The 20,920-nt window shown below is 33.4% G+C and overlaps 1 protein-coding gene across 1 annotated transcript in view; it reads right to left on the reverse strand.

The window, feature by feature from the left end:
* The window catches only part of LOC143224824 (atrial natriuretic peptide receptor 1-like), a 167,780-nt gene that overhangs the window by 105,414 nt on the left and 41,446 nt on the right, over positions 1 to 20,920 (reverse strand). Inside the window, exon 2 of the mRNA XM_076453166.1 lies at positions 8,601 to 8,715. Coding sequence (XP_076309281.1) covers positions 8,601 to 8,715 — 115 coding nt within the window. The remainder of the gene's footprint in view (positions 1 to 8,600; positions 8,716 to 20,920) is intronic.

The following is a 20,920-nucleotide window of genomic DNA, read 5'->3' on the forward strand; positions in this document are numbered from 1 at the left end:
AACTTTCTGTTTCGTTTTTCCTGATTCCTTGTAACGTGGAGAAAAACAGAGAAAATGTTGTTTAGTATTGAACATGGTTAAAACAAAACTATTTGGAGAGCACTCGTAACGTTATCATGACATGCCAGTAACGTTTTATGTCAGCAGGTTGGATTTAGCAACAAGAAAAGCGTAAAAATGACAACATATATCTTTACGTCACGGAAACCTATTTGCCCTTAGGGCGATTTTCTGACTTGAATTCCATCATTTGGTTTGCTGTTTTCCCAAAATCAACAAGACAGTAATGTAGATGTAAATCACACGTGGCATCTTTGATTCTTGCGCGAAATATTTATGTTTACAAATTCATACCTGTGTGCTGGTCAAATTCAACCAGACCTCCACGTCAATTGGTAATGTAAAATATTTATATCATAGGTGCAAAATACTTAAAAAAGCATTATCTTCATGACACTATGAGGTCAAAATGACCCAGATACAACAAACGAATGATTACAACAATAAGACTGCAACAGCACATCCGCTATGCTCAACTCAAGAAGTGGTTAAGAATATAGTACAGAAAATATCCACTAGAGTGCAGCACTAACCGAGGTGGAATATCCACTTGAAAAAAACGGGCGTAGATCATTCTGCCCCCGCCCTACCAGTTGAGGGTTAACATTGATTTATGACCCTGTAGTACAGAACATAAGCCTTAATTAACTCAGTAGTTTATGAAACTTTGTTTTTTTCGCGTACTACCTTTTTTCTCTCTCTCACTTTTGAGCGTGTGTTTGTGTCTCTGCGGAATAACACGATATTCATGCACTATATTTCTGGTCTCTTTCTATAATTATTCAGTCTTCCCACGGAAGACCTGGAAGGAACTCGAAGACCACAGTTTGATAACTGCTACCATAATAATCGATAACCTCTCTTTAGGACTAACTTTGAAATATCAGCATCCTATGGTATCGATCACCCATGTTAGGAAATTAACTTCCGGAAATTGTTTACCCTGGTGGCGGTAGTGGCATGTTCTTTTTATCACACGATGGAATGAGTACGTCATTTGGAATAAATCTTCGAACGTAATTTCGATAAGCAACAACTGTTGGAATCTTTTTTTCTGTTGTAGCTAAATCTATAAATGGTAAAGTATGCAACAGGTTAACACAAACTACAAATGGCATTCGAAAGTGTTGTGTTTTGTAGTAGCTAAATCTATAGATGGTAAAGTATGCAACAGGTTAACACAAACTACAAATGGCATTCGAAAGTGTTGTGTTTTGTAGTAGCTAGATCTATAAATGGTAAAGTGTGCTACAGACTATAACAAGGTATTCTAAAGTATCGTGATAAAACAAACAACTCGGGTAAATGTCGACTCCACAATAAGATAAATCATTTTGTTAGCACTGGTTGAGTAGCAACGAACGTAAGTAAATATTAAGCGTAGATTGGAATAAATAATTTGAAATAACGATTATATTTCAGAAACAAAAAATAAAAATATTTTTTTTTATTAAAGGTGTTTCATATAAATGGTGTTATGTGTGTATGTGTGTTTTTCTTACAGCAAAGCCACATCGGGCTATCTGCTCTGTCTAGCGAGAGAAATCGAACCCCTGATTGTAGCGTTGTAAATCCTTATACTTACCACTGTACACGCGGAAGGCTAGTATTACGTCTAACATACGTATGTGAATATCTTTTATTTAAAACTTTCGATATAAATGTGGGACAAGAAAAATTATAGAACAACATACGAGACGAAGTTAAAATTTTGTGTGTTGTCACGTGCCACGCTTTCCCTATGTCTACTTCTCAGTTTAAAACTATCACAAATATAAAGTACCGAATCCTTTTAGACAGCAACACTCGATCACTGTCATGTCTCTTTGTAATAATTTTCATATTTTAGAAACATCTCAGCATGACAAGTGTGTCTTTATCTCAGCATGACAAATGTGTCTCAGACTTCGTTTTTCTGTGTTAAAATTTATTGCCAGCTATTTTATGTAAAAATATATATATATATGTAAATTCAAATCAAGACGTTAGGGTTTTGTGAAATACTGTTTGTTCCTTTGACGCAAGACTACATAATAACCTGTTTGCTATCTGTCCACCGAGGTGAACTGGACTAAAAAAAGTTTAGTGTTGGAATTCTACCAACTTACCCCTGACGACCAACTTTGGCCCGGCATGGCCACGTGAGTTAAGGCATTCGACTCGTAATCTGAGGATCGCGGGTTTGAATTTCCGTCCCACCGAACATGCTCGCCCTTTCAGCCGTGGGGGCGTTATAATGATACGGTCAATCCCACTATTCGTTGGTAAAAGAGTAGCCCAAGAGTTGGCGGTGGTTAGTGATGACTAACTGCCTTCCCTCTAGTCGTACACTGCAAAATTAGGAACGACTAGCGCAGATAGCCTTTGTGTAGCTTTGTGCTAAATTCAAAAAGAAACAAACCGATTAACTTTTGGGGTCAATAATTTAGATCACATAAACTACAAGACAAAGTTGTTAGGGTTTCGAAACGCAGAATTGGTTCATGTAAAGTAATAATTGATTTAAAATGATTTTGGTAATTTGAAATTGCTTCGCCTGTGATGACATGTTGTATGTGAAAACTGAAGTTTACCATAACATCAGTGCTAACTTAAAAAAGAAAAGAATAGTAGTTTGCGGCGCCATCTAGTGTAAAAGATTAAAACCTATTCTTTTGAATATTTTTTATGACTAAAATTATTTAAATATAGGAGTAGTCTTCCGAGTCATTAATAGTCCTCAATACACTTTAATAAATCAAGTCGAAAGATAAATTACATCGGAAAAACAGAGATCTGTAAAATGTACGTGGAAGAAAACACTTGCAAACTAGGCCTATTAAGTTGTACTTAAATCAAATTACTCAGACGAGAAATTTACGTCTAATTAAGAAACTTAACTCCTGACTAGCAGTTTGCTATTTAAAGTCATCTTACCAAATATGTGTTTATGATTGGCTGTTATTCCAGTCAAACAGTTTGCAGGAACTGTACTCGATTCATTTAATGAAAAAAGGATCCTTTGTCAGGTTGTTGTTAGTTCTATCATAAATGTAAGTATATATATTATTTTGAACAGTTAGTTATCTATAATTAATTAATTAAACTTTTCTAGGTGAAGCGTTTGTTTGTTTGTTTGTTTTTATTTCGCACAAAGCTACTCGACGGCTATCTGTGCAAGCCATCCCTAATTTGACAGTGTAAGACTAGAGGGAAGGCAGCTAGTAATGCCCGGCCATGAACGGAAAGGGACTCTAGTTTATGATGAATACAGCTTATGTATATTTTTTTTTCAAAAGCTTGGTCATTGACTTAATAAGACCTGAAATCAATCACGTGGGATTTTCAAGTGTTAATTTCATACGAACCTAAAATTTTGCAAATAAAACTCAGGAAAAGATCACCAATATCAGTGGATAAATAAACAAAAAAACTGAAGTGATGGCCTAGGTATGACTTTAAACTGTTTGTTTTTGTGATAGCAAAATAACTTGGTTGGTTTAATGCGTTCATTGGCGGAAAAAATTAGCAGATAAAAAGAGTATTTACGTATAAAATCTCACGCATAATCCTCTATGATTAATCCAATTATAGTCAAAATTTTGCTTCAAGAAAGATCGAGCCTCTGACACACTTGGAAAGTGGTTTGGTTTGTTTTGAATTATACACAAAGCAACACGATGGCTATCAGCGTTAGTCGTACATAATTTTACAATTCTTGGGCTACTCTTACCAACGAATAGTGGGATTGACTGTCACATTATAACGCCCCCACGGCTGAAAGGGCGAACATATTTGCTGTGACGGGGATTCGAACCCGTGACCCTCAGATTACGAGTCAAGCGCCTTAACCACCTGGTCATGCTGGGTTTGAGCATGAGAGAAGGGCTGTTTCTTCAACCTTATCAGTTTCAGTCGTTACCTGAAGAGAAACATGACGTCTGGAATCGTAAGGTTGTAGGAAAATGTCATCTAACAGAGAGCAGGTATTAACCTATTCACTTGTCGCCACAATGGTCAGATATTGGGAATGTCGTGAACACTACTCACTTCTCACTAAATATTTTTCTCGTTTCCTAAACCAAACACCTTCACGATACCGCATCAGCGAGTCTTTGTTTACACAAAGCTAAAAGGATACCTTCAGTTCATTCAGTTACGACTATGCTATTACTATTTTCGACGACCACAGAGTTTACGTCTCTAAACTAATATTGCTCAAGTTTACTTTCAATATGTTCTAATGCCTAGACTTCAGAGTCAATTCTATACAGACTACATCAACAACTAGCAACGCTGCGTTATCTCTTTCTCTGGTTGTAACTTCCCTTTTAATATATATATATATATTGACTGCATGATACTTGGATGCGAAACTTGTTTAATCGATTAATCAGTATTATAATTCCTGTGAACAAACGAAATTCTGACTTAGTAAGTGCAACATTAGGCTAATAGTTCCATAGTTTACGTTTTATTGATTATTGCGTCACATAAATTACCATGTTCAAGACAAGTGACTGACGTGCTAAGTGGCTGGGTGTTATCTGGTACATTCCATTGTTAATTCGTATTAACATTTCTATATTTCATCGTCTACCGACCAATAAACTATATCACTAAAAACTTCTGAGCAAAAGCTAAGAAGAGTATCGAAAAATATGTCCGACGCAGCCTTTCAACAATTCCAGAGCTCATTGAATATTTCTTACTTAAATTCATCATTAATGTCAAAACTACTTTTCTTAGATGTATAGTAATGTAAAGATATGAGTCTGTCGGACTAAGATTTCTTATACAATGGGCAGCTGTGACTTGTTTGAGGCAAACAGCATGTTATCCATTTATTTTTTAAATAATACATAATATTCGTTGAGTTACCCTTGTGGTGTTCTGTACTTCAAAAATCGTCTGCTCTTTTTATTTTTTATTTTTTTTGTATTTCCAATAATCGTCTGTCTTTTGTTGAAGTCCACATAGACGGGTTTAATTAGTTTAGAACATCCATTTATAAGATAAATTATTCCCTTGCCTCTTTTAAACTGTTAATCTCACCCTAACGTATCAACCGTTAAGCCATTCACTCCCACGATGGTTAATTTTGCGTTTTCTAACTTTTCTCTCACGAGACTTCGCTTTTCCATGACTTTACTTTTCACTCTCTTTCTCTTGTTGCTCGTCTGGTCCCAGCTGTTAGTAAGTTTACATCACTTCGGCCTTCTAGAAATATCCATAGCCTCGAAATCAATGGATTGCAAACACAACCTTCGATAGCCTCAACATCAGCGAATAACATGCACAAAATAAATTAATTAATAATACCACCTATATTAAACAGTCTTTTATATCTGATAATCATTAACTTCTGATAAAAGCAAGTTACCTATTTATATCCAGATTTGGTAAGTAAATAGCTTATATAATTCAATAAAGTGGTATAACCCAGAGCATGTATTGTTATGAAACAAAATCTATAACAAAAAGAATGCATTGATTTATCTTAACATAGTATTAAAAACATCTAAAAAACTAAAAGTCGTTTTCGCAATGCCCAAGTCTGTGTATATTTACTTCTCTTGGTATTCGGTTTCTAGTAGAGAGGACTGTTTAGTCTTCACTTTTCTTGTGTGCTTCTAGTGGCTCAGTGGTAAACTTACAGACTCATAATACTAAACATCGAGTCCCAATTCCCCACTATGGGGATAGGCATAGTTCAAGTAGCCTATTGCGTATCTTTGGGTTTCAAAAGAAAAGACAAACAAATAAACAGTATTTTTGTTGAAACACGTAGTTTGCCCTATTATTAACATTTTGAATGAATGAAAAAAATGTTGATTTATAGTTTTAATATTATTTTTTTCTGGGTAATTTTACTAAAAATCACGACAGTAGTGTCTGGGTTTTCAATATGACAGAAACTACATCTTCTACGAAAACAATCAACTTTAGAAGTTCTGTTTAAAATGTACTATCATAGTTCATTTATTGCGCGTCATCTTGATACACTGAAAGACTTGAACAGCAAAACTGTGTGCACAGCATACCTTTAATTATCAATTTAAAATATATGAAAATATTAATGAAAAGGGATAAAATATCTCAAACTTCCCCATTTTAGGTAATAAACATATTTGTAGCTATGTAGTAACCACGTTTAAATGTTCTATATTTGTAGCTATGTAGTAACCACGTTTAAATGTTCTATATTTGTAGCTATGTAGTAACCACGTTTAAATGTTCTATATTTGTAGCTATGTAGTAACCACGTTTAAATGTTCCATATTTGTAGCTATGTAGTAACCACGTTTAAATGTTCTATATTTGCAGCTATATCGTAACCACGTTTAAATGTTCTATATTTGTAGCTATGTAGTAACCACGTTTAAATGTTCTATATTTGCAGCTATGTAGTAACCACGTTTAAATGTTCTATATTTGTAGCTATGTAGTAACCACGTTTAAATGTTCTATATTTGTAGCTATGTAGTAACCACGTTTAAATGTTCTACATTTGTAGCTATGTAGTAACCACGTTTAAATGTTCTATATTTGCAGCTATGTAGTAACCACGTTTAAATGTTCTAACTATTTTCTTACCATTATTTGAAAAACGATACACATATTACTGGTCACCCAGAGGGTCTGAGGTAAGTTTACAAAATTGCGATGATGAAATTCTTAATTAGATTGCTCACGATGGACCGAGCTGGACAGCCCAACGTGAACTTACACGTTAAAACTGTACTGCTATCTAACTTACTATTCCTTGTTGGCATGTTCAATCCTATATTTCATTGTACAGCGTTGTACGGTTAGAAACAAGATATAAGTTCATGATAGCTCCAATGACCTTTCAGGACGTTCAATCTTGAAACATAACTCTCTAAACTCTCGTTAACCGGATTGGATATTAACTCTTGTAATCTTCTAGTGCTGAAGGAATCGCTGGGGTTTTAAAGCTACAGCAAGATATTAATTCGCTTTAGAGGATTAAACCTGCTTTAGTCGCAATCGCAAAATGACGTTAAAACAAGATAATCATCTGTATGTATGGCCAGAAAGAATAAACAGTAGTTTTTAAAAGAGATTAAAGTTAAATTTAATAGTTTAAATGATTTCTTCTTGACTGGGAAACTGGTGTTAAATATTGTGTTAAAAACATGGAGAATTTTTCTAAATGACACTATTGCGTGTGTGGTTGCTGTCCCACGAAAAACGATTGGTCAACATGCCAGGTTCTAAATATCACCTATAACCTGTTGATATCCACTGAAAGATAGGACACCACCCAAAATTATTTCAAATATATTATTCGATGGTTGTTTGAAATCTAAGGTTTTAGGTGCAGAAAAGTGATTTTTGCTGTTGTTTTGAATTAAGCACAAAGCTACACAATGGGCTATCTGTGCTCTGCCCACCACGGGTATCGAAACCCGATTTTTAGCTTTGTAAGTCCGCAGACATACCGCTGAGCCACTAGGGGGCGCATAAAATATTATCTTGAAGGTAAAACATCCAATATCTTTCAACAAAGACGGTAACCCGAACTCGCTTTATTCACCAACAATTATGGTTTGTAGTTTCTGAAGGCGGACGACGAAAACATATTACAATATTGTTAAAAGTCAAAAATGAATTATTTCAATAAATACTTTTGTTCTAAATTGGGAATAACCTTGTATAATGTTTTATTGTAAACTGTTGGTAAGAGCAGTAAGTGTGCTAAACCAGCAAATTATTGAACGGTGTTTAATATTACTTCCTTTAAGCAATCATATTATGTCAGTGATCAGTTGAAAGACTTGTATTTTATAACAAGCGTCAATCTGATAAAACTGTTAAAAAATTTAATATGAGAAATAATCAAAATGTAATTAATTGTGATCAACTTGTCACAAGACATTTTATTTATTCTATTACTTTGTCCAAATTGTAAGAACTAACTGACAGAAATATGTTTATTTTAGAAATAACTTTGTTCAATTTTAAAAAATGAAAAGAAAAACAGTACTTTTCTAGCCGATCACGATAAGATGTTTCAAACATTCAACATTTAAAAGAGTGAAAGATAAGACGAGTTTGAGCTGAAACCGAAACGCAACAATGAGATGGACGAACTGGGAGGGATAAGCGTTTCTTATCCCTTGGCTTCACAGAGTTACTTTTCTGTTATATAAACAGTGGAATTTATAATAAGTAATCATGTTAGCTTTATATATCGGATTTTACAGCTTTGAACACAAATATCTGATCCTAATCTAATAGACATATACGAACATGATACGAGTCCTATCTGAAAAAAAAAATGCCTATGTTAATAGGACATATTAAACCATTAACACGCTATAGTTTGTAACCTAGTTGTTTTAACTAAATAATCTATCGAAACTACAGAGACTTTTTCATGTTCCGCCATTTTACGTTATACTAAGAAAATGTGTTTTCATTATGTTTATATTTTATAGTTTCTACACATAAATAACGTTGAACAATTTCACTGGTTTTCCGATTATTTTTCAGTAGTGGGCTCAAAATGTCAGAAACAAGATGGCGGATTATACCTTGTGAAGAGCTGAACGTTGAAGAAAACAAACTCGCCGGTCTCTTGCATTCCCAGTTCTTCAGAAGCCAACAGAATCTGACGAATTGAGGACGGGGAGGCACACATTACGATGACTAGCAAAGAAACACATAAAAAAATATATGTCAGAATGAGTCACCATTAATTCTGTTGAGGTGTCACAATAAAGACACAGCAGTCATTAATGTATGATCTATATATAGAATTATATGATCTATAGAATTAACTGTGATGTCATTAAAGTTATTTACATATATCTTGTGTAGAGAATTCATTCTAAGGCTAGTCATTTATTTTGTAACAAAGGTTAATTGATAACGTGTCCGAATAAGTAGAAAAAAAAACATTTTTTTTTCTGGAGGATGATGACGTAAAAGATAGATTATATATATAGAGAAATAGGCTTAACTCCGTTTCATAATAACCTTCGCTCAATGCTTAGCAGTTGACTCGTAATCTGAGGGTTGCGGGTTCGAATCCCCGTCGCACCAAACATGCTCACCCCGTCATCCCTTTGGGGCGCTATAATGTGAAGGTATATCCCACTATTCATTGGTAAAAGAGTAGCCCAAGAGTTTCAGTGAGTGATGATAACTAGCTGCCTTCCCTCTAGTCTTACACTGCTAAATTAGGGACGAACACGTTTCACACTTACATTTGTGAGTGCTTTACCAAAGAGCCAGTTACTTTATTCAGTTCGAAAAGCTCCGCCCTTAGGATCTCTTACCTAACATAAGTTTCCGTTCAGGTTCAACTTTTTTTTATTTCTTATATTAGCATTTAAATTGCGGAGAATTCAGAGAACGTCAACATTAAAACGTCAAAATAAAAGTCAACATTAAACCTACATACACACACACATATATAAAATACACTGCTAGCCAAAATCTTAAGACCAACGAACATAAAGAAAAAAATATGCATTTTGCATTGTTAGACTCAACCACTTATTTGAGTAGAGCTTTGAAAGATGAAAATAAGAAGAGGGAAAATGAAAATAAACTTTCTAAGCATTTAATAGGGAAAATGTGAACACTATGAAATTAGTCTAAATACTAGCTGGTCAAAAGTTTAAGACCATACAAAAAAGAAGTCCTAAACAGGGTAGGAAATGCCCAACAAGAGGTCTCGGAAGTGAGTTGCATGGCCGTTATTGCGAATAACTGCAAACATTTGCTTTGGCATGGTCGATATAAGCGTTTGCAGAAGGCTGGCTGGAATGTTATTCCAAGTAGTGAAGATGGTTTCACGAAGATCATGCACTGTTTGGAATTGACGTCCATTTCTATAGACTTACCTTGCCATCCACCCCTAAAAATTTTCAATGGGATTCAGGTCGGGCGAACACGCTAAATGGTCCAAAAGAATCAGCTTATTCACCATGAAAAAAGTCCTTTCTTCTGCGGGCATTGTGGATTGCAGCGTTGTCCTGCTGAAAAATTCAGTCATTTATACACAAGCTAGGGCCTTCAGTCAATAAGGATGTTCTCTCCAACAAGTTGATGTAGCCAGCTGCTGTTTGTCGTCCCTGTATAACCTGAAGCTCCATTGTTCCATGGAAGGAGAAAACACCCCAGATCATGGTGGAACCTTCTACACGACACAGTGGAGGTAACGTTGGAAGTCATCTGGACCATCCAGGTTAATTTTTTCTCATAAGAGAACAAAATCTTCTTCCACTTTTCTACGTCCCATGTTTGGTGCTTCTCAGAAAAGTTTAACTGAGCTGTTTCGTGGTGTGGAAGGAGGCGTGGCCTTTAAAGACGTTTACGGTTTTTAAACCTTTTTCTCGTAAATGCCGTTTTATTTTTCTTGACCTGCATTTTGCTTCCGTAAGGGCCTTAATCTGGTTCGACGATAGACTGGTGTCTTGCCGGACAACACGTTGAATCCTCTTGCTCAACGCCGGCGAAAGTTTCTTGGGCTGACCACTTAAAATTCTCGTTCCGTATCCCTCAGGATCTTTTAAGAAATTTGCAACAGCAGTTTTACTACGCCCAATCTCACCAGCGGTGGCATGTTGAGAGAGACCTTGCTTTTGCAGCTCAACAATTCTGTCACGGTCAAACTCTGTCAACATTTTAGCCTTTGCCATGTTTTTACCCAATGTAACACAGGAGATGTCAATGAAAAATGTTGACAACGCTAATGCTTGAACACAAATGACTAAATTTCTTTATGTGTTTACCGATTAACGCTTCGTTTCAGTATGGTCTTAAACTTTTGACCAGCTAGTATTTAGACTAATTTCATAGTGTTCACATTTTCCCTATTAAATGCTAAAAAAGTTTTTTTTATTTTCCCTTTTCTTATTTTTATCCTTCGAAGCTCTACTCAAATAAGTGGTTGAGTCTAACAACGTAAAATGCATACTTGTTCTTTATGTTTATTGGCCAGCAGTGTATGTGTATGTCTGTTCTCTAAGCTAGATGTGTTTACATATGGAAGAACTACCTATTTACTTTCTAGTCTAGTGAAATTACTTACAATATTTCAACAAAATGAGATGCTTAGATGTCTTGTTTGAATAGAAATGTCGAAATCCATAAAATAAATCCAATGGTCATTGCGCTCTGCTTTCTGATAATTGTTTATAGAAAGTATTCGTTTTTGTTATAATTTAACACGAATAATATATTTACTGCATTTTAGGCCCGACATGGCCAAGCGTGTTAAGGCGTGCGACTCGTAATCTGAGGGTCGCGGGTTCGCATCCCCGTCGCGCGAAACATGCTCGCCCTTTCAGCCTTGGGGGCGTTATAATGTGACGGTCAATCCCACTATTCGTTGGTAAAAGAGTAGCCCAAGTGTTGGCGGTGGATGGCGATTACTAGTTGCCTTCCCTCTGGTCTTACACTGTTAAATTAGGAACGGCTAGCGAAGATAACGCTCCAGTAGCTTTGTGGGAAATTCAAAAAATGCAAATTGGCTGCCTTTAAACCACCTTGGAATAGTTTATCTAAATACTCTTTCGTCATTACCAACGAAAATATAGAAATATTTTTTTAATCTAAAATTCCTCAAGAAGAATCTAACGGTTGAGCTAGAACGTTACCAACACACAAGCATCACCACTGTAGTCTTGCACTAAGTGTTCTAACAAGTCGTATTTAGCAGTATTCTGGATTATCGATTTTCGATTCCGATTCACAGACTGTTGCTACAAAACTAGCAAGTACATGATATCGTGGATATAACTTGACTTCCCGTGATAAGGTTTTCGTTTTGTTCTTTGTCATGTGGTTGTTTATTTGGTTAGCACGTTAAACTTATACAGTTTATAAGAATCAAATAATTTTATATCCATTTAGTATATGTCACAGAATAAATTAATTCGCTTCTTTGGTGTTTTCTTCAACAATATATTTTAATAAAGGTTTTAAATAATAGTTAATCTTTCTTTTGTCATTTCGCTTCTCTGATGCAGACCAGTTTTGGGGGCACCAGAATACGTCTTTAACCTAATACTAACCTTTTGAATAATCAAGTTATTTGCTATTTTTAGAAACTAAAATGTGATCTGAATTATTGAAGTCTGTTTAATAAATATAATTTCTTGTGTTTTCGATAGAGGAAAAAAAAATACAAAACCGTAAAATTGTCAATGTATCTACATTATACAAAATTAAAGAAGATACAGTTTATATGCAATAATGCATCCAAAAAAAATTCATTTTCACAATTAAAACAATGAATAACTCCCTTCCCCCTTCAGTGGCACAGTGGTATGTCTGCGGACTTATTCTACCAGAAATCGGGTATCGATACTTTTGGGTGGGCAGATCTCAGATAGCCCTTTATGTAACCTTGTGCTTAAATGCAAAACAAATAAAGAAATTATAAATAATTCACCCTCTTGTTTGATCATGAAGAATTTCTTTGTTTGTTTCAGAATTATCACCCAGTAAACAATAAAACAAACCTAAACAAGAGCTATCTGCGCTTGGCTGTTCTTAGTTTTTAACTGATGGACTATATAGAAGACTCAACAATATCCACCGCTAGATAGTAGTATTTAAGCTGGCCGAACAGTGAGATTTAGCGGTCACTCTTCTAAGGTATCCGCAGCTTCCCACTGAAAAGCACATTTTTGCGACAACAGGACTCGAACCATAAAATATCAGTCTTACAATTTAGGCACATAAACTACTAATCATGCGAAGTGATTGTTTGATCCATGTTTATAATCTGAACCACTATAGTGAAAATATTCTAAACAGAAAACTTTTATAGATGAAATAAATATAGTCAAAACATTCCGTACAGAAAACTTAGTAGATAAAATAAATGTAGTCAAAACATTCCGTACAGAAAACTTAGTAGATGAAATAAATGTAGTCAAAACACTCCGTACAGAAAACTTAGTAGATGAAATAAATATAGTCAAAACATTTCGTACAGAAAACTTAGTAGATGAAATAAATATAGTCAAAACATTCCGTAGAGAAAACTTAGTAGGTAAAATAAATGTAGTCATACATATCGTACAGAAAACTTAGTAGATGAAATAAATATAGTCAAAACATATCGTACAGAAAACTTAGTAGATAAAATAAATGTAGTCAAAACATTCCGTACAGAAAATTTAGTAGGTGAAATAAATATAGTCAAAACATTCCGTACAGAAAACTTAGTAGGTGAAATAAATGTAGTCAAAACATATCGTACAGAAAACTTAGTAGATAAAATAAATGTAGTCAAAACATTCCGTACAGAAAACTTAGTAGGTGAAATAAATATAGTCAAAACATTCCGTACAGAAAACTTAGTAGGTGAAATAAATGTAGTCAAAACATATCGTACAGAACACTTAGTAGATAAAATAAATGTAGTCAAAACATTCCGTACAGAAAACTTAGTAGGTGAAATAAATATAGTCAAAACATTCCGTACAGAAAACTTAGTAGGTAAAATAAATGTAGTCAAAACATATCGTACAGAAAACTTAGTAGATGAAATAAATATAGTCAAAACATTCCGTACAGAAAACTTAGTAGATGAAATAAATATAGTCAAAACATATCGTACAGAAAATTTAGTAGATGAAATAAATATAGTCAAAACATATCGTACAGAAAACTTAGTAGATGAAATAAATGTAGTCAAAACATATCGTACAGAAAACTTAGTAGACAAAATAAATGTAGTCAAAACATTCCGTACAGAAAACTTAGTAAGTAAAATAAATGTAGTCAAAACATATCGTACAGAAAACTTAGTAGATGAAATAAATATAGTCAAAACATTCCGTACAGAAAACTTAGTAGACGAAATAAATGTAGTCATACATATCGTACAGAAAACTTAGTAGATGAAATAAATACAGTCAAAACATTCCGTAGAGAAAACTTAGTAGGTGAAATAAATGTAGTCAAAACATTCCGTACAGAAAACTTAATAGATGAAATAAATAAAGTCAAAACATTCCGTACAGAAAACTTAGTAGGTGAAATAAATGTAGTCAAAACATATCGTACAGAAAACTTAGTAGATAAAATAAATGTAATCAAAACATTCCGTACAGAAAACTTAGTAGGTGAAATAAATATAGTCAAAACATTTCGTACAGAAAACTTAGTAGGTGAAATAAATGTAGTCAAAACATATCGTACAGAAAACTTAGTAGGTGAAATAAATGTAGTCAAAACATATCGTACAGAAAACTTAGTAGATGAAATAAATATAGTCAAAACATTCCGTACAGAAAACTTAGTAGGTGAAATAAATGTAGTCAAAACATATCGTACAGAACACTTAGTAGATAAAATAAATGTAGTCAAAACATTCCGTACAGAAAACTTAGTAAGTAAAATAAATGTAGTCAAAACATATCGTACAGAAAACTTAGTAGATGAAATAAATATAGTCAAAACATTCCGTACAGAAAACTTAGTAGACGAAATAAATGTAGTCATACATATCGTACAGAAAACTTAGTAGATGAAATAAATACAGTCAAAACATTCCGTAGAGAAAACTTAGTAGGTGAAATAAATGTAGTCAAAACATTCCGTACAGAAAACTTAATAGATGAAATAAATAAAGTCAAAACATTCCGTACAGAAAACTTAGTAGGTGAAATAAATGTAGTCAAAACATATCGTACAGAAAACTTAGTAGATAAAATAAATGTAATCAAAACATTCCGTACAGAAAACTTAGTAGGTGAAATAAATATAGTCAAAACATTTCGTACAGAAAACTTAGTAGGTGAAATAAATGTAGTCAAAACATATCGTACAGAAAACTTAGTAGGTGAAATAAATGTAGTCAAAATATATCGTACAGAAAACTTAGTAGACAAAATAAATGTAGTCAAAACATTCCGTACAGAAAACTTAGTAGGTGAAATAAATATAGTCAAAACATTCCGTACAGAAAACTTAGTAGGTGAAATAAATGTAGTCAAAACATATCGTACAGAAAACTTAGAAGATAAAATAAATGTAGTCAAAACATTCCGTACAGAAAACTTAGTAGGTGAAATAAATATAGTCAAAACATTCCGTACAGAAAACTTAGTAGGTAAAATAAATGTAGTCAAAACATATCGTACAGAAAACTTAGTAGATGAAATAAATATAGTCAAAACATTCCGTAGAGAAAACTTAGTAGGTGAAATAAATGTAGTCAAAACATTCCGTACAGAAAACTTAATAGATGAAATAAATAAAGTCAAAACATTCCGTACAGAAAACTTAGTAGGTGAAATAAATGTAGTCAAAACATATCGTACAGAAAACTTAGTAGATAAAATAAATGTAATCAAAACATTCCGTACAGAAAACTTAGTAGGTGAAATAAATATAGTCAAAACATTTCGTACAGAAAACTTAGTAGGTGAAATAAATGTAGTCAAAACATATCGTACAGAAAACTTAGTAGACAAAATAAATGTAGTCAAAACATTCCGTACAGAAAACTTAGTAGGTGAAATAAATATAGTCAAAACATTCCGTACAGAAAACTTAGTAGGTGAAATAAATGTAGTCAAAACATATCGTACAGAAAACTTAGAAGATAAAATAAATGTAGTCAAAACATTCCGTACAGAAAACTTAGTAGGTGAAATAAATATAGTCAAAACATTCCGTACAGAAAACTTAGTAGGTAAAATAAATGTAGTCAAAACATATCGTACAGAAAACTTAGTAGATGAAATAAATATAGTCAAAACATTCCGTACAGAAAACTTAGTAGATGAAATAAATATAGTCAAAACATTCCGTACAGAGAACTTAGTAGATGAAATAAATATAATCAAAACATTCCGTACAGAAAACTTAGTAGGTAAAATAAATGTAGTCATACATATCGTACAGAAAACTTAGTAGATGAAATAAATATAGTCAAAACATTCCGTACAGAAAACTTAGTAGGTAAAATAAATATAGTCAAAACATTCCGTACAGAAAACTTAGTAGGTGAAATAAATGTAGTCATACATATCGTACAGAAAACTTAGTAGATGAAATAAATACAGTCAAAACATTCCGTACAGAAAACTTAGTAGGTGAAATAAATGTAGTCAAAACATTCCGTACAGAAAACTTAGTAGATGAAATAAATGTAGTCAAAACATATCGTAGAGAAAACTTAGTAGGTGAAATAAGTGTAGTCAAAACATTCCGTACAGAAAACTTAGTAGGTAAAATAAATGTAGTCAAAACATTCCGTACAGAAAACTTAGTAGGTGAAATAAATGTAATCAAAACATTCCGTACAGAAAACTTAGTAGGTGAAATAAATATAGTCAAAACATTCCGTACAGAAAACTTAGTAGGTGAAATAAATGTAGTCAAAACATATCGTACAGAAAACTTAGTAGATAAAATAAATGTAGTGAAAACATTCCGTACAGAAAACTTAGTAGGTGAAATAAATATAGTCAAAACATTCCGTACAGAAAACTTAGTAGGTGAAATAAATGTAGTCAAAACATATCGTACAGAAAACTTAGTAGATAAAATAAATGTAGTCATACATATCGTACAGAAAACTTAGTAGATGAAATAAATATAGTCAAAACATATCGTACAGAAAACTTAGTAGATAAAATAAATGTAGTCAAAACATTCCGTACAGAAAATTTAGTAGGTGAAATAAATATAGTCAAAACATTCCGTACAGAAAACTTAGTAGGTGAAATAAATATAGTCAAAACATTCCGTACAGAAAACTTAGTAGGTGAAATAAATGTAGTCAAAACATATCGTACAGAAAACTTAGAAGATAAAATAAATGTAGTCAAAACATTCCGTACAGAAAACTTAGTAGGTGAAATAAATATAGTCAAAACATTCCGTACAGAAAACTTAGTAGGTAAAATAAATGTAGTCAAAACATATCGTACAGAAAACTTAGTAGATGAAATAAATATAGTCAAAACATTCCGTACAGAAAACTTAGTAGATGAAATAAATATAGTCAAAACATATCGTACAGAAAACTTAGTAGATGAAATAAATATAGTCAAAACATTCCGTACAGAGAACTTAGTAGATGAAATAAATATAGTCAAAACATTCCGTACAGAAAACTTAGTAGGTAAAATAAATGTAGTCATACATATCGTACAGAAAACTTAGTAGGTAAAATAAATGTAGTCAAAACATTCCGTACAGAAAACTTAGTAGGTGAAATAAATGTAGTCAAAACATTCCGTACAGAAAACTTAGTAGGTGAAATAAATGTAGTCAAAACATTCCGTACAGAAAACTTAGTAGGTGAAATAAATGTAGTGAAAACATTCCGTACAGAAATGTTCAAAGCCTAACCCAATATTCTCAAAACATTCCGATCTTTACTTCAAAACTCAGTTGTGGTAAGGCCTATTTTTTACACAGTTAACACTGTCTCACAAAACAGTTGTCGATAAGTCTATTTTTACACAGCTAACGCTACATCAGAAAACAGTTGTCGTTAGGCCTATATTACACAGCAAACACAACATCGCAAAACAATTATCGGCAAGCCTAATTTTTTTCCCTAGCGACCCCTACTTTAGAGTGATTAAGTAGAATAATAACTATCTAAAATTATGTTCAGTTTGAACGTTAAATGTTCAAAAGAGCACTTCATTGTTGTAGAAAATTTAAATAGGCGACAAAAACCACAAAAAGATAATTACCCTTCGGCTCCTCATAAAAAGAAATCTTACCAGTTCATTTTCAAGATCATAAGCGCTTCTGTTCACCACGGTTTATAAGTGAAGTAATGTTATTTCAGAATTCGGAAAACCCGTAATTTATGAGTGACGGTTCGTTCAATACGTACAAACAGCAGAGAATTTCTCATTCAAGATGTAACAGCAGCCACCCAATTATTTATAACCGAACAATATTGCTTATCTCTCGTCTTAAAGAAATGTTCAAGCTACATGCTTTATTTCTCTGACATTGAGTTACCAACATTACAACGCAAAGTAATCAAAAGCGCGAAAACTTGTGGTAAACTTTCTTTTTTCTTCCAATTATTTGCTGTAGACTGGATAGATTTATCTTGCAAAACATGATTCGTCTCGTCCAATTTTGTCATGAGTTAATTCTAACAAAATGAAAGACGATACTGAGGAAAAAAATGGTTATCACGTGCTTCAAAGCACTACGAGGCTGGGGGCTAATAGCAATTATTCTGCTCTAATTGTAAATCAGAGAGCGCATAACTTGCGCTTCTCGCTTTGGGGCCATCGGTGCGTTATAAGTTTGCTTTGTTTGTTTATTTTTGAATTTCGCGCAAAGCTACTCGAGGGCTATCTGCGCTAGCCGTCCCTAATTTAGCAGTGTAAGACCAGAGGGAAGGCAGCTAGTCATCGCCACCCACCGCCAACTCTTGGGCTGCTCTTTTACCAACGAATAGTGCGATTGGCCGTCACATTATAACGCCCCACGGCTGAAAGAGCGATCATGTTTGGCGCGACGGGGATGCGAACCCGCGTCCCTCAGATTACGAGTCGCATGCCTTAACACACGGGGCCAGGTGCGTTACAAGAATGACAATGAAATCCAACTATCTGTCCAAATAAAACTGTAGCCTACTAGTTACTAATGGATGTTATTTAGTGGGAAGTCTTTTCTGTAGTTTATAAGTTCGAAACTATCTTTACAAGAAAATTACAAAACAAACAAGTATAATACGTGTTACAAAACAAACAAGTATAACACGTGTTACAAAACAAACAAGTATAACACGTGTTACAAAACAAACAAGTATAACACGTGTTACAAAACAAACAAGTATAATACGTGTTACAAAACAAACAAAGTATAATACGTGTTATAAAACAAACAAGTACAATACGTGTTATAAAACAAACAAGGATAATACGTGTTATAAAACAAACAAGTATAATACGTGTTACAAAACAAACAAGTATAATACGTGTTATAAAACAAACAAGTATAACACGTGTTACAAAACAAACAAGTATAACACGTGTTACACAACAAACAAGTACAATACGTGTTATAAAACAAACAAGGATAATACGTGTTATAAAACAAACAAGTATAACACGTGTTACAAAACAGACAAGTATAATACGTGTTACAAAACAAACAAGTATAATACGTGTTATAAAACAAACAAGTATAACACGTGTTACAAAACAAACAAGTATAATACGTGTTACAAAACAAACAAGTACAATACGTGTTATAAAATAAACAAATACAATACGTGTTATAAAACAAACAAATACAATACGTGTTATAAAACAAACAAGTACAATACGTGTTATAAAACAAACAAGTATAATACGTGTTACAAAACAGACAAGCATAATACGTGTTATAAAACAAAGAATAATAATACGTGTTACAAAACAAACAAGTATAATACGTGTTACAAAACAAACAAGTATAATACGTGTTACAAAACAAACAAGTATAACACGTGTTACAAAACAAACAAATACAATACGTGTTACAAAACAAACAAGTATAACACGTGTTACAAAACAAACAAGTATAATACGTGTTATAAAACAGACAAGTATAATACGTGTTACAAAACAAACAAGTATAATACGTGTTACAAAACAGACAAGTATAATACGTGTTATAAAACAAACGAGTATAATATGTGTTACAAAACAAACAAGTATAATACGTGTTACAAAACAGACAAGTATAATACGTGTTATAAAACAGACAAGTATAATACGTGTTACAAAACAAACAAGTATAATACGTGCTACAAAACAGACAAGTATAATACGTGTTAAGAAACAAACAACATCTTTAAGAAAGTGTGGAAACCAGTCAATATTTACTGTAAGAAACTTCATATTCTCAACCACAGAGTGCAGAGTGTAGCTCTTTAACTAAATATGGTGAAACTAAAATAATGTTTGTTTGTTATTAAGCACAAAGTTACACAGTGAGTTTACTTTGGTGTGCCCACTACGGGTATCGAAACCCTGTTTTGAAAGTTATAAGCCTTCAGGCTTACCGTTGAGCCACTTGAATGGTGAGGAAGTTGAATAATGAAAGTCATTCATTACGTCACAAATCTGTTCATTCTGTTTTAGAGTGAGATCGTTAGAATTATAGAAACAGTAATTATTTGTTTATTTCCTTGTTGGATTTTTGTGCAAAGCTACTCGAGGGCTATATGCGTTAGACGACCCTAACTTACAAGCGATAGACCATAAGAAAGGTAGCTAGGAAACACAACCCACCACAAATTATCTTTTTAGCAACGAAAGGTATGACTGGTCGTCGCGTTATGAAGCCACCACGACTGGAAGGGCAAGTGTGTTCGATTATGGAATTAAAACTTGGAATGTGCATATTATAGGTCGATGCGTTAACCACCAGATCATGCCAGGCCCCAAAATAATAAAGATTTGCAGTCGGTAAAAACCATAATTTATATACTACATGTTTATCTGATCACGTGGACTTAAAAACCGTACACTCGGTCTGCACCACATAAACACACGGAAACAACAAAGTAAAATGACTCTAGAAGCGGATAAAAAGCAAAACATTTTAAACTAAAGTCATTAAAATCATGTTACTATATTTATCTGAACAAACGTGACCGTATACTAACAAACACATTTTACCGAATTGAATTGAGTGGCAGATTTTAGTCCCAGAGGTTACGTTTACATGCACTGACCCCACACGTGAAGGCCTGCGGAAAGAGAATTCCGTTACCTATGTTACCAGTAGTCTACTAGCTATACACTGTTCTATCGATTATCGATGTGTTTTTTTTCTCCTAGCTATACCGTACAGTACTTTAGTATCCAATTGTCTCAGCCGTTCTCGATATCGATGAAGATCCTTCATG

This window comes from Tachypleus tridentatus, chromosome 9 (assembly GCF_004210375.1).
Source record: "Tachypleus tridentatus isolate NWPU-2018 chromosome 9, ASM421037v1, whole genome shotgun sequence".
NCBI classification, from domain to species: domain Eukaryota; kingdom Metazoa; phylum Arthropoda; class Merostomata; order Xiphosura; family Limulidae; genus Tachypleus; species Tachypleus tridentatus.